At 35.0% G+C, this 15,107-nt stretch overlaps 3 protein-coding genes across 3 annotated transcripts; 2 read left to right on the forward strand and 1 right to left on the reverse strand.

Annotated features, from left to right (window-relative positions):
• Positions 1-184: 184 nt before the first annotated feature.
• LOC140989268 (peamaclein-like) lies at positions 185-611 on the reverse strand. Its single transcript, XM_073458434.1, has one exon. It carries the CDS (start codon positions 562-564, stop codon positions 292-294), a length of 273 nt encoding a protein of 90 aa, XP_073314535.1. The 5' UTR covers positions 565-611; the 3' UTR covers positions 185-291.
• A 2,108-nt stretch (positions 612-2,719) lies between these two features.
• LOC140989238 (alanine--tRNA ligase-like) lies at positions 2,720-12,194 on the forward strand. Its single transcript, XM_073458394.1, has 23 exons — positions 2,720-2,934; positions 3,049-3,287; positions 3,395-3,535; positions 3,955-4,101; positions 4,207-4,359; positions 4,785-4,914; positions 5,211-5,307; positions 6,361-6,481; positions 7,022-7,081; positions 7,771-7,821; positions 7,897-7,992; positions 8,194-8,295; positions 8,814-8,936; positions 9,316-9,459; positions 9,549-9,620; positions 9,719-9,794; positions 9,863-10,005; positions 10,113-10,221; positions 10,300-10,487; positions 10,705-10,794; positions 11,388-11,570; positions 11,670-11,849; positions 11,968-12,194. The coding sequence occupies exons 1-23, from the start codon at positions 2,787-2,789 to the stop codon at positions 12,037-12,039; spliced, it is 2,865 nt and encodes a 954-aa protein (XP_073314495.1). The 5' UTR covers positions 2,720-2,786; the 3' UTR covers positions 12,040-12,194.
• A 130-nt stretch (positions 12,195-12,324) lies between these two features.
• On the forward strand, positions 12,325-14,156 carry LOC140989239 (alanine--tRNA ligase-like). Its single transcript, XM_073458395.1, has 5 exons — positions 12,325-12,402; positions 12,620-12,709; positions 13,303-13,485; positions 13,585-13,764; positions 13,883-14,156. Exons 1-5 carry the CDS (start codon positions 12,331-12,333, stop codon positions 13,952-13,954), a joined length of 597 nt encoding a protein of 198 aa, XP_073314496.1. The 5' UTR covers positions 12,325-12,330; the 3' UTR covers positions 13,955-14,156.
• Positions 14,157-15,107: the final 951 nt, after the last annotated feature.

A 15,107-nucleotide genomic window follows, 5' to 3' on the forward strand; every position in this document is an offset into this window, starting at 1 on the left:
TTTGTTTGTTTTTTTTTGTCTTCTTCATTATTGTAAATTCTCATAAAACTTTCTCTTATTTAAATATAGTCAACAATAGATAGAATGTTTCATGAGATATATTGTAGAATGAGATAGTTTGATCTACGAGAAAGTTGATTTTTTGATACTTAAGAAATAAATTGATTTCATAATATGTTTAAAAGTAAACATCACATATGAATTTTATTGAACAATCTCAATTATTATTAATATATTGAACATAAGATTTTCATGTTTCTCACACAATTGCCTCATATACCCTCCTTTAACTCAAGGGCACTTATGTCCACCCCTGGAGTTCTTCAAGTCCCTGTAACAAGGGCACTCATCCATGTGCCCATAAGTCCCCGACGGCACACAATTACACTTATCGCAACAAATTCCACAATATTTGAGACACCGGTGATGTAAATGCGCCTTTGAGCACCTAACCGCGCATTTTGAATCACAAAAAGGCGATCCACCCTGCACAAATGTTGTTTCGAGCAAGGAAGAGACGAGAACAAGGACGAGAACGAGAGTTGCCACCTTCATTTTCTCCATTTGTTATGATGTATATGTTCACTTGAAAATAAACGTTTTCAGTGCTATATTTTTATTTGTTTAAGGATGTTGTCAAAAAGCAAGATAAGGTCGGCTATTTATTGGCAAAAGGGCATGCTCACACATGCAAAGTTAATTTTATGATGTTAATACTACATTAATTTGAATAGATTTTATTCCCCAATGATCGTTTATTTAGAGATCTTCTAAGCAGATATTTTCTTAAGAGTTGGCAGTTTGAATGTGCAAAGGAATCTGTAGCAAATCATCAATATAATTAATTAAATTAATGCTCTTATCACCCAATTCATATTTAAGATATTTTGTTATCCAACCTTAGTCAACATTATTTTTAAAAAATGAATTTATGTAGTAGATTTCAAATATACTTAAAGATGTAATTTATTTTTAAATAGTTGATCATCTCCATTTCCCTTTGATATTTTCACAACTTTCGAGTTGCTTTTTAATATTGTTTCAAGAAAGAAAATAATGCAAATCCATTGAGATAAATTCTTCAATCTAAGTTTTAACCTACTGTCCCATCTTCTATATATAAAATTCATTGATTAAAATAATTCACAGAACTTCATTCACGTTGTAAACCGTATAGTTGCTCAAACGTAACGTTTCGATTACTTTATCTAGTAAAGACAATTATTGTACCCAACAATCTTCCTCTCAATAATTACATATTTCTCATAATCAATAAAAATCAAACATATAACATATACTCTGATACAACTTATATGATCGAACGCTTGTCGATTTATCAAAAACTAAAGTTGTTGGTAATGATAGATATCGAATTTGACATTATTGAAAAAAAAAGAGTAATAATATCTATTAATCGAAATTACGAGTTTCGCATTCCTCATAGACGTTAAATTGATTCTTAGTTTCATTCTGCTGCATTATTCGCATATTATTAATGGAATTCATATATATATATTTAAAACAAACATCGAACAAACCCAGTGGGCATCGCCTTATTTGTTCGGAAAGAATAACTTTTGGCTTCACTTAATTATACCGATTCACATAAACATTGTACCTTTTTGTGAGTTTAGTTCTCAATTTTGAAACTGAATGTTCAAATCTACGGATAAATAATGTAATTTATAATAGAAAAAAAAGCTGGTTAAAAGAATATTAGGTTAAACACAAAATATAACATGAGACGGATCTCCGATTCGATCCGACCTGACATATAAAAATATTAAATTAAAAATAATATTATCATTTTACTAAAAATTAAAATTGAAAGTAATTTTTTTTCAAACAACATTCGATCTAATAGAATTATTTTGTCAGTAGGAATTCGTTGAGAGTTAGAATATTTTAACTTATACTAATTTTAGATAATCACTCTTATTGAAATTCCACCTTTGGGCCCCATTCAATAAGCCTAATTAACACTCACAGACTGCAAGTCTACAAGTCGACGCTACTAGCTCCTCCAAGGAAACGTCACTGGTGGCGGCCCTCGTAGCGGCCTCGGCGGCTTGTTTCCGGCGAGTAAATTTTCTATGTGGTTCAATTTTTCTTACCGTCCTGAAAAATTGATTTCTTCTGCTTCAACTCGTAATCCATTGAAATTAGATAAAATTAATTGGAGGAACATGATAATTTTACGTGCTTGTGACAGATGGCTGATGGTTACATAATTGAACTAGGAAGCTATCGCGGTTCATAAAATCGCTTAAATTTCCAATCTTGATAAGTGCAGAGAGAAAAATAGAGTTTTTTTTTCTCAATCTTTATTGCAGGCTTGTGTATTGACTTGAGCGATTGCTTCATCGTCTTAATTATCTTTTACAACTTAACTAAGTTTCTGTTTGCAAATAAGCTCAACCTGCTGAAGTTTGATTTTTCCTTGATAAGTGTTTGTTGGGTTCCAGTTCTGTTTTTGATAATGATGCTTATTCTCTTGTTAAGGTAAATTGTTTATTAAGTTAGTGTTTTGTTCTTGGGAAAAGCAACAACTTGTGATTTTAGGTGTAACTTATTTTGTCGTTATAGTAATGTAATATATGCTTGAGAGATTTTATATGGTTGAGAAATAATAAGCTCCAAAGTGAAGTTGCTTGACTGTTTCAAATTAATTTGAATATCTTGTAATTTTCAGAATTATATTCCTATTCTACAGACGTCTGTTTTCATCAAGTAAATCACCTCCACCACTGCTGTTACTACCTATACAAGTAGCGTCTCAGCGGTTGATGGGATCTCAGGCAAGTGAATTGGAATGGCCTGCCAACAGAGTAAGGGATACCTTTGTCAAATTCTTTGAAGACAAAGCGCATGTTCATTGGAAATCAAGTCCAGTTGTTCCTCTCAATGATCCAACTCTTCTCTTTGCAAATGCCGGTGTTGTATTTCCCCCTTCCTTTCCTCCCTCACTTTTATATATGATTGTAGTGGCCATGTGACCTTTCTTGTGTTGTACTGAATACTGACATCCTTGTAATATCGTGGGCACAGGGATGAACCAGTTCAAACCCATATTTCTAGGCACTGCCGACCCCAACACTGAGTTGAGCAAACTGACCTGTGCTTGCAACACCCAAAAGTGTATCCGTGCTGGTGGTAAACACAACGATCTCGATGATGTGGGCAAGGACACTTACCACCACACTTTCTTTGAGATGCTCGGAAATTGGTCATTTGGGGACTACTTCAAGAAGGAAGCCATTGAATGGGCTTGGGAGCTTCTCACCAAGGTAAGCCTGCTCATATATCACCAGTCATTATGACCAAGATGGAAAGAAATATGATATACTTCATCAGTGTTTGTCTTTTTTCTGTTTCAATATTTTATTTCTTTCAGGTGTATAAATTACCTAGCGATCGAATATATGCCACCTATTTTGGAGGTGACGAAAAACTTGGTCTTCCACCTGATACTGAAGCTATGAAAAATTGGCTCAAATTTCTCCCTCCTGGGCGCGTATTGCCTTTTGGATGTAAAGTACGTCCATTCTTCATGTTCAACTTCTGTACATATGCATGCGCTGAAACTACAACGTACTAGTCCCATATTACGAAAAGATTCAGCTTCTTAATTATGCTCAGAGCTGCATGAAAATTCTATAGCCTTGATTTAAGTTGGTATTAGGGTTGGTTTTCACCTTCTCAAATAATGCGAGACTGTTGCTGCTTTCTATTACCATGAAACGTTGGAGGCTGTGGCCAATAGAATTTTTGTGACCTCTCATTCGCACGGTACGACAAGAAAAATCTTGAGCAGAAGAAAGAAGTCTGATAAAAAAACGTGGTGAATGATAGACCATTGTGCTGCTAACTGGAGTATTACATGAGCATGTAAAGTAAATCCTAGTTTCTTTCCTTTTTTAATTTTTTTTTAAAATTATTTGCTGCTTTGAATAGGACAATTTCTGGGAGATGGGAGATACAGGACCATGTGGTCCCTGCACTGAAATTCATTTCGATAGGATTGGCAATCGTGATGCTTCATCGCTTGTGAACAATGATGATCCTACAGCAATTGAGATATGGAATCTTGTGTTTATTCAGGTCAGTTCATCATTGTTTATGGGCTCTTAAACTGCTTATTTCAAGTCTGAATGTATCATAGTTTCTCTCAGATCATTGATATATTTTCTTTGTGGACATTCACAGTTTAACAGGGAATCTGATGGCTCATTGAAATCTCTACCTGCGAAACATGTTGACACCGGAATGGGTTTCGAGAGACTGACTTCTATTCTCCAAACTAAGATGAGCAATTATGATACCGATGTGTTCTTACCCATCTTTGATGCAATACAGAAGGTAAACTGCGATTCAAAATTTATTACGTCCCGCCCTTGAGATTTATTACAAATGACACTCTTTTTACTAATTTAATGATCGAATAATCTAGAATAAATAACAATGCGATTTTGAAGATATATTCTTTTATTGACTGACATGAATCATAATTAAGTACTTTAGATTTAGATTGTTGTGTGTTATGGTGTTTGTGTTGGCAACATAGTTTTTCATCACTACTATATTATTTTAGAGTTGATTATTTGTGTTATGGTGTGTGTTGGCAAAGTAGCTTTTCATCGCTACTTTATTGTTTTAGAGTTTGATTATGTGGTGTTACAGTGTTTGTTAGCGATGTAATTTTACTTTCCAGCTTCTCTACTGTGGTCCTACGTAATGTTGGTATCAAGTTCTTGAGTAATTTCTGAAATCTGATCTTTCAACAGGCTACTGGATGCCGGCCATATACTGGCAAAGTTGGATCTGATGATGTGGATAAAGTTGACATGGCATACAGGGTAGTGGCTGATCATATTAGAACGATTTCATTTGCCATTGCTGATGGCTCGTGCCCTGGTAAACTGCTGCACTTTGTCTTGGCGATCAATTTAATTCCTAGTTCATGGTTATCTTCAACTAGCAAAATGCGTTAGTAAGTGTGAATGGACATTCTCTCTCTCTCTCTATCCCCCCCACCCCCCCCACNAGCTGTAGGAATTTTGGTTATCTGTGCGTGAGAAGGCCTTCAAAGTTCGATTATAATAATATTGAGATTCCATGTTTTCTGATAGTACCTGAAGTAATATGTTCAATATTGGTTATTAAAAGTTAAAACATGTACTTGAAGTCCATGTTGATTTGGTAATTTTCAGGCAATGAGGGGCGTGAGTATGTACTAAGGCGCATTCTTCGTCGAGCTGTGCGATATGGTACTGAAGTTTTAAAAGCACAGCAAGGCTTCTTCAATGGGTACAAAACGACATACTTGTTTTTTGAATAATAATATCATTATATTTACTCATACACACATCGAGAAGACAGCTAGTGGTTTGAACTAGATATCCACCTGAATGACATGTAGGTGGAGCAGGCTGGTCTATTGTGTGTTTTTGTGTGTATGTGACTACGAGTGTATATGTGTGTAGGCATGCATGCATGCATTTATGTGTACGCAATATATTTATGTGCGAGTGTATCTGTGTATTTTTTTCATTTGTATTTATATTACTTAACAAAATCCTATGATACCCCGAAAATCCTGTAACACCCTGATCTGTCGTTTTTCAGTTCATAATTTTTATTTATCTCTTTTTTCTGACTATAGTTTTATACTCTATTTTTTCGTCACTACTTTTTATGTCTTGTTCTATGTATATCATTCGATAATGCATTCAGAGCACTTCCCAATTCAAATTTGGGCTATTTGACTGGTTGCAATTTGAATAATTATTAGTCAATTTAATTTCAAGGAGGTATTTGCTTGTATTAATGTCTAAATTTGAGTTGGGCTTTCTTTAAGAAATTTAATGTATTTTTAGATGATTGTGTACGCTTGAAGTTGGTTTTCTGCTGATCAAAATTCACATTTACATGGATGCATACTTGTAGTTTGTGTTATAATCAATGAGATTTGGTAATGGCCATCTATACTTCAAGTTGACTGACATCAACTTCATAACATTTTTTACCATCCAGTTGGATTTGGTTTTTAACTCTATGATTTTATATTGTAAATATTTTTTAGATTCCATGCCGCACGAGTTCATCTTTAAGTATTGTACTTTATGGAATTTGATTATTTTTTGTAATATTGAGGTTGTTTTTAAAAATAAATGAAATGAAACAGCTTCAGCCCTTTAAGTGGTAGCCACATCCTCACGTTGGGCCTGTATTGTATATATGTAGCAGTTTTTGGGCTGGGAATTTCCCAGCAGTTTCCTGCCCAGTTATTTTGATGGTTTCTATTTGGTCCATTTCGGTGTAATTGCATTGTCTTCCCATGATTATATCATTGCAAAACAGGCTCGTAGATGTTGTGGTGGATGTCATGGGAGATGTTTTCCCCGAGCTGAAGCAACACAAGATAAAAATTCGGGAGATCATTGCAGATGAAGAAGCCAGCTTTGGCAGGACTTTGGTTAAAGTATGTATGCTATTTGTCTTCCTTATAATTTGTATGGCTTTACTTTGTGTCCAGCAGGGATTGTTCGAGAATATAACTTCCATGTTTTGACCAGTACAGATTCCTTTAGAATGTTTGTTCACCTGAAACATTCAATTGCAAGATAGTGTACACAAAGAACTTCTTAAACTAGGGAGTGCCACTGATTTTTAACCTTATCCACATTATCAGAATTTAAAAGTTCTTGGACGATGAAGGCTTATAATTTTACTTCTATTATTTTTAAAATATTCAGTAATAGGCGGAGTAATGATGAGTTTCTATTTGTTAAACCACTCTGTAGCTAAGTGGACACAGAAATGCTCCTGAACTGCATGTGATTTTGTTATTATAATATCGATAATGCTGGCTTAACCTATCTGTGCTCTATGGCTATAAACTGCGAAGATTATTCTGCCCTCATACTAGTTTTATCAAAATATATATAGGATGCCCATTAATTGTGATAGTTTTGTGTTCATTTGGTAACCCACTTATCTCATTGTTTGACCTCTTCTTCAGGGAATCGAGAAATTTAAGAAGGCTGCTCAAGAAGTCCAAGGGGCAATCCTCAGTGGGCAGGCAAGGGGTTCTTGTTGGCTTTTGTTCTTGTTTCAACTTTATCTTGTTCTTGTATTTGCTCTGATATGTGTAATATGGTGGTCAGTATCAGTTCTAAATTAATATGTTACAAGTTCACTATGATTTATTGCTCTTACTTGAATACATTTGTCATTTTTATAGACCGATAATTGTCAATTATGCAATTGAATCAATAATTTGAAGTTTATTGGTACTTCAAATTAAATAAGAGTCGGATTGAACCAACCATTTCTAATTCCACATTTGATGAATAATGGAAGTAATGTTGCTTTGTCTTCTCAATATATTTTTCTCATCTATTTTAAGTAAAATTAGAGGAGCAACATTAACAACTTGATAAATTTATCTTAACAACTTCCAAGGCAACGATAGATAACCGCACATAACATGTAATAAGCCATCAACTGACTTTATTTTATAATTATTGAACTTTATGAGGCAAAATGGTTTTTTTTTTCCCAGAATATGGAACGTAATTTATTAATAAATATGAAGGTTATAGTCTAAGTGGTTTTAGCTTTAGCAGAACTTATCATACATGCTTCCTACTTGTCAAGATTAAGTATGCACAATTAATTGTTAAAATAAGTTCTGCTACTCTAGCTGGCCATCGATGCTCGTTCATTTGCTGGTGCTTTGTCTCATCGCACTTACTCAAATGAATGCAGGATGCTTTTGACTTATGGGACACATATGGATTTCCTCTGGATCTAACACAGGTGACTATCCAACCATATTTTGGGCATGAAAAAATAAATTTTTCGTGAATAATACTTACATCTTATGTCTCACAGTTGATGGCAGAAGAAAGAGGCCTGTCTGTTGACATTGAAGGTTTCGATGTGGCTATGGATAAGGCAAGAGAAAGGTCAAGGAATGCTCTGAATAAGGTGGACAATTTGTGGTTCTACTTGTTCATATAGATGATGTCGTTAAATATCGTTAATTTACTGCTTCTTGTTCAAAGTGAAATTTTGATATTGATGGATGAAAAAATTGTCAATAATAAGTTTCATTCTAAATTGGCGGGGTATTGTTTGTGAATATGATCTATAATAATTCTTGGAGGGTTCTTTTGTACAAATCAACAGCAAGCTGGTGGCATTATAGCCATGGATGCTGATGCGACATCTGTATTGCACAAAAGAGGAGTTGCTGCTACAGATGACTCATTTAAGTTTTCGAGGATTCAGGTTTGTGCCTTGATGGACTTGAGCATTCTAGTGGTTACACATTTTGAATGATGCCTATGATGTATTACTGTTTGCACCTCTTTGTTATATCATTAATTGAGTGATGAATCAGTGTTCGTTTTGTTGAAAATTGATTTCTAATTGCTTTTCGTTATAAATATGGTTGATTGTTCTAGTGATTGTCATTTGTCTCTTTTGTTGAGTGTAATAACGTACTTTTAACTCATTATTGTTATTGCTATAATTTTTAAATGAGAGTTATGCTGATCTCAATTGATTGGCCAGACCAATTGACTTGAAATTGACTAGGTACCTAGTCAACCACTTCTTTAAAGCTGAAAAAATTGATAAATGTTACAGTTTGTTAGCTACCTGAAGTTGAATTATTTGGTTATTTTCTTCATAAGAAGTTGGTTCAATGTGAACTTAGTCATGCAAATCTGTTATAACTTCTTCTTTCATGTAGCAAATAAATTATAACTTGAAGATCAATGTATTTACATGGCTCGTGATTCTAGGATCATGAAAGTGTGATAAAGGCTATTTACACCGGAAGTGAGTATTTGGAAAGTGTTGCTCCCGATGAAGAGGTTGGCATTATCCTGGAAACTACCAGCTTCTACGCTGAGCAAGGTGGTCAGGTGAATATTTTGTTTTGATAAGGATCTGTAATGAATTTTTTTTGATTAAATCTGTAATGGATTTGAGTATAAGTATCGTATATAATTTTACGGTTTAAAAGGTATTTTAACCATTGAATGAAGTCAATGAATAAAGTACTTGGATCAGGAGCTAGATTTTTCAGGCATAGAAGAAGTACTCACCTTTTACACGCTGAATTATGCTTGATTAGTTTATGCATCTTAGTAAGCTCTTTCATTCTACATTGTTTCTGTTTGCTTTGATGTTAAACAGTAAAGCAGCTCTTTTTATATATTTTTGAAGTCTCTCTTGGTATGATTGCATGTGCATGACATACTTTCATATGTGTTGGAGTTGTCTCTGATAATTTCCTTGTAGATATATGATACCGGAATGCTAGTAGGCGATGATGGAGTTTTTGAAGTGACTAACGTTCAGATCTATGGTGGATTTGTTGTTCATATTGGCTCATTTCGTGGAAAAACTGGCAGATTGTATATTGGAGATAAAGCTATTTGTAAGGTAAAATGTTCCTTCATGCTCTCATAGATGATCTCTGCCATTCAACATGCCATAATAATTGCAGTTTTTCTTTATTTTGGGTTGAGCAGGTTAACTATGAAAGACGGACAATGATCGCTCCAAATCATACATGCACACACATGTTGAATTTTGCTCTAAGGGTATGGCTCATGAATGAAGTTCATGGAAGCTTCTAATACTAGTGGTTTTTTTAATTATATCTCAAGTGTAGTCTTTGACTAAATTGCATTATGTGCAGCAAGTACTTGGGAATCATGTTGATCAGAAAGGTTCCATTGTTCTTCCTGAAAAATTGAGATTTGATTTTTCTCATGGTAAGATTATTGTTGTTTTTTGATCATTTTCATTACGAGTATTCCAATTGTTTTCACACTTGAAATAGGAAAACCTGTAAAGCCTGAGGAGCTGCGAAAAATTGAGTCAATTGTAAATGAACAAATACAAGAAGGGCTGGATGTATTCTCAAAGGAGACCAGGTTGACTGATGCAAAGAGTATAAAAGGTCTAAGAGCTGTTTTCGGGGAGGTAAGCTTCTCCAAACAATTTCTCTTTAGTTTATTAGACCAAGGATTAAATGATTTGTATTTTCTACTTTTCAATATTGACGCAAGCGCTCACTTATGTTGATGCAGGTGTATCCTGACCCTGTCAGGGTAGTTTCAATTGGTAAGAAAGTTGAGGATCTACTTGCTAATCCTGATAATGAAGACTGGTTGTCAATCTCTGCTGAGCTCTGCGGAGGTAAATATAATGGAAATTTAATTGTTATCTAGAGGTGAAACTTTTTAGGATTCTAAAGTCGTTTGTTCATGTCTACAGGTACACATATGTCAAACACGAGGGAAGCCAAGGCATTCGCTCTCTTGTCCGAGGAAGGGATTGCTAAGGGAGTCCGTAGAGTTACGGCAGTGACGTTAGATTATGCGTTCAGAGCCATGGAACTGGCATCCTCCCTTGAACAGGAAATAAACGAAGCATCCAAGACTGAAGGAACCATTCTGGAACAGGTTCTTACACTAATCATTCTGGATTGCATGAGTCATGGATTGCTATATATATTTATGGTATAAAGATTGAAACCTGCCCTATCTTCCTACCTTACCGGAAGAAATATCATATATCCTCGAGCACTGACTCGTGCTAGTCCTCATTCAAGAAGGGGTTTTTCCGACTCTTTCTGATCTTATGAGTTAATAAATTATTTTTTATTTCCCTCGATATCAGAAAGTAACATCTTTAAATGGCCGTGTGGAAGGAGCATCTATTCCTTCTGCAAAGAAAGCTGATCTCAAGGCCAAAATCTCGGAGCTCCAGGTACTTTCTGTAAATTCTTTGTGGTGTTAGTTGTCAACAGAAGCTCATTCAGCTGTTCCCGACTTCAAAAATCATATATGGAGATGCGATGCTACTTTTCCTCTTTTTTTCTCTTGGTTTTTTTATTGTTTGAGTGATGAAAAATGGGCTTTTGACTTGGAATACAGGTGCCTGTGTAAATTTCTTCGTGAGTGCATAGGTAACTGAATTTCCAAAAATGTGAATCGAGGTTAGGAATAATTTTTCTTCAATAAAAATTATGATTAAAATGTTCTAAACATTCTCCACAGAATTGAATCGAACGTCAAGGAAACATTGTATTCTTCGGTTATTAGTTATTGTTTCAAATTAGATGTTAAGTGCCAAACTTGGTTTCTCCCATAATTAAAGATGACCGGAGGTCGGAATCTAACTGCCGTTCTTGGTAGAGGAACTAGATCAGACTAGTGTTAATGTGGATTAAGCCCAGGTTGTAGGGATATTTGTAAAAGTTGACACGTTCCCCAATTTTCCTCTTCTTTTGACATATCCGAGACAATTCAAGACAAATATTTGAGAAAGGTATTCAAAACTAACTCCAAGATTGCTGGCAGAGTCAAGTGATTAAAGCCAAAAAGAAAATCGGTGAAGAGAATATGCAGAAAGCCATTGATAGTACTGTGCAAATGGCAGAAGCTGCTTCTTCAAATGGAAAAGCCTACTGCATCTTGCATGTCAATGTTGGTTCAGATACTACTGCCATCAGAGAAGCAGTTGTCAAAGTCATGGAGAAGAAGGTTTTAAGTTTCCTACTCTTTATCTTGCTACCCACTGTTCTGATTCATAAGTTACATGAAATTACACCAGCCTTCTTAATTTCATTGGTGGATGAATAGGGTATGGCGGTTATGGTTTTCAGTAAGGATGAAACAGTGAACAAGGCCTTTGTGTGTGCTGGTGTGCCGGAGAAAGAAGGCAAGCTCAAGCAATTAAATGTCAAAGAATGGTTGAACGAAGTTTTGGATCCCATTGGCGGAAAGGGTGGTGGTGGAAAAGGGGGTCTGGCACAAGGCCAGGTTTGGAATATGCTACTTTTATTGCTTATCACAGTGATACTAAATCGTTCATCGTACGCTTACTGCATGCTAGCTACTCGTCGTTGTATTATTTAGATTTGTCCCTTCTTTCGTTCAGGCAAGTGATGTATCCCATATGGCAACTGCAATGGATGTGGCTGAATCCTTTGCTGCCATGAAGTTGAACTGATGATGCAAAGGGCATTTGACTCGTAAGAGTGTGTTTCAATTGTTCACTAAACAATCTATTGTTTATCAGTATTTATAATACTTGAAGTTTACCTGGATTACAAGTTTGAAGTGAATTCCCCCCATCAGAATCATCCTTTTACTGGGAAACTAAAATGTATACNTATACATTTCAACAAAAAGTTGCCCAAAAAATGTTGGGGGATAAATTACATGGAAATGTTAAAATTCTGAAAGCATAATTGTTTATAATTAAAATCAACTAAATAAAAATGCTATAANGTTCAGAGCCATGGAACTGGCATCCTCCCTTGAACAGGAAATAAACGAAGCATCCAAGACTGAAGGAACCATTCTGGAACAGGTTCTTACACTAATCATTCTGGATTGCATGAGTCATGGATTGCTATATATATTTATGGTATAAAGATTGAAACCTGCCCTATCTTCCTACCTTACCGGAAGAAATATCATATATCCTCGAGCACTGACTCGTGCTAGTCCTCATTCAAGAAGGGGTTTTTCCGACTCTTTCTGATCTTATGAGTTAATAAATTATTTTTTATTTCCCTCGATATCAGAAAGTAACATCTTTAAATGGCCGTGTGGAAGGAGCATCTATTCCTTCTGCAAAGAAAGCTGATCTCAAGGCCAAAATCTCGGAGCTCCAGGTACTTTCTGTAAATTCTTTGTGGTGTTAGTTGTCAACAGAAGCTCATTCAGCTGTTCCCGACTTCAAAAATCATATATGGAGATGCGATGCTACTTTTCCTCTTTTTTTCTCTTGGTTTTTTTATTGTTTGAGTGATGAAAAATGGGCTTTTGACTTGGAATACAGGTGCCTGTGTAAATTTCTTCGTGAGTGCATAGGTAACTGAATTTCCAAAAATGTGAATCGAGGTTAGGAATAATTTTTCTTCAATAAAAATTATGATTAAAATGTTCTAAACATTCTCCACAGAATTGAATCGAACGTCAAGGAAACATTGTATTCTTCGGTTATTAGTTATTGTTTCAAATTAGATGTTAAGTGCCAAACTTGGTTTCTCCCATAATTAAAGATGACCGGAGGTCGGAATCTAACTGCCGTTCTTGGTAGAGGAACTAGATCAGACTAGTGTTAATGTGGATTAAGCCCAGGTTGTAGGGATATTTGTAAAAGTTGACACGTTCCCCAATTTTCCTCTTCTTTTGACATATCCGAGACAATTCAAGACAAATATTTGAGAAAGGTATTCAAAACTAACTCCAAGATTGCTGGCAGAGTCAAGTGATTAAAGCCAAAAAGAAAATCGGTGAAGAGAATATGCAGAAAGCCATTGATAGTACTGTGCAAATGGCAGAAGCTGCTTCTTCAAATGGAAAAGCCTACTGCATCTTGCATGTCAATGTTGGTTCAGATACTACTGCCATCAGAGAAGCAGTTGTCAAAGTCATGGAGAAGAAGGTTTTAAGTTTCCTACTCTTTATCTTGCTACCCACTGTTCTGATTCATAAGTTACATGAAATTACACCAGCCTTCTTAATTTCATTGGTGGATGAATAGGGTATGGCGGTTATGGTTTTCAGTAAGGATGAAACAGTGAACAAGGCCTTTGTGTGTGCTGGTGTGCCGGAGAAAGAAGGCAAGCTCAAGCAATTAAATGTCAAAGAATGGTTGAACGAAGTTTTGGATCCCATTGGCGGAAAGGGTGGTGGTGGAAAAGGGGGTCTGGCACAAGGCCAGGTTTGGAATATGCTACTTTTATTGCTTATCACAGTGATACTAAATCGTTCATCGTACGCTTACTGCATGCTAGCTACTCGTCGTTGTATTATTTAGATTTGTCCCTTCTTTCGTTCAGGCAAGTGATGTATCCCATATGGCAACTGCAATGGATGTGGCTGAATCCTTTGCTGCCATGAAGTTGAACTGATGATGCAAAGGGCATTTGACTCGTAAGAGTGTGTTTCAATTGTTCACTAAACAATCTATTGTTTATCAGTATTTATAATACTTGAAGTTTACCTGGATTACAAGTTTGAAGTGAATTCCCCCCATCAGAATCATCCTTTTACTGGGAAACTAAAATGTATACTGGAATTTTCTCTCTTTTTTCATTTCCTCGTTCGGTTTCATGCCCGGAGTTGTGCTTTAATTTTTTAATGACCACGATGTCGATGTGGAATCACATGCTGGTTTGATGTTTGAGAGTATGTATTATACGCATCCCGGTTTGTCTTTGCAACTGATANATAAAAACGTGCAGCAACAAATTATTAGAGCTGATCTTGAGAGGTACTCCACAGGTGGTTTAGAGTCTCATGGCGCCTTTTAATAGTATATATATCTAAAAGTATGGGAAGTAAATACAAAATGAAATTATATATTATGGTAATTCACACTCGATTGTAAATCAATAAGTATTTATTTATTCTCCTTTATTAGTCTATAAGGTACATATTTAGATTATTGATTTTGAAATAATGTATTTTTCCAATACTATTTGATTATTGATTATATATCATCTCAAACTTCACATTAACTACTAAAGACACCTAGATTAGTCTATAATACATTTAAAGAATTTTGACATTAATCAATAAACTTTATGCATATAATTGAGGATATTCTTATAAACGTCTCATGAAATTAATTAAATTACTTTTGCAACAAAATTTTCTTACAATGTAGAGTATTTTCGAGCACTTTACAACATATTTCGTTTGGCTCCAGGATTTTTTTTGAACAAAGTCAAAAATAGAGTAAGGTTACAATTCTTATATCCTCTTGTTCTAATTTTTTTTAAGAAGTGGGGATGTTTATAACATGAACACTGATATCACTAGACCGACAGGCCAGTGGCCAATGTTAAATTTTTTGAGCATGTATGGATTTAGTAATATAATAAATAAGTGAAGAAAATTAAAGCATAGCCATGAAGCACAAACTTTCTTGATGCTTTTCTTTGTGGTTAAATAGAGAAAATAACATTAAATAAATAAAAATTTAAATGTTTTTGACTTTGGTTTATGATAGGTGAACAAATTTTAAGGAATTTGTTGCAGATTAAATTACACTCTTTCATT

Source organism: Primulina huaijiensis, chromosome 12 (assembly GCF_012295235.1).
Source record: "Primulina huaijiensis isolate GDHJ02 chromosome 12, ASM1229523v2, whole genome shotgun sequence".
NCBI lineage: Eukaryota > Viridiplantae > Streptophyta > Magnoliopsida > Lamiales > Gesneriaceae > Primulina > Primulina huaijiensis.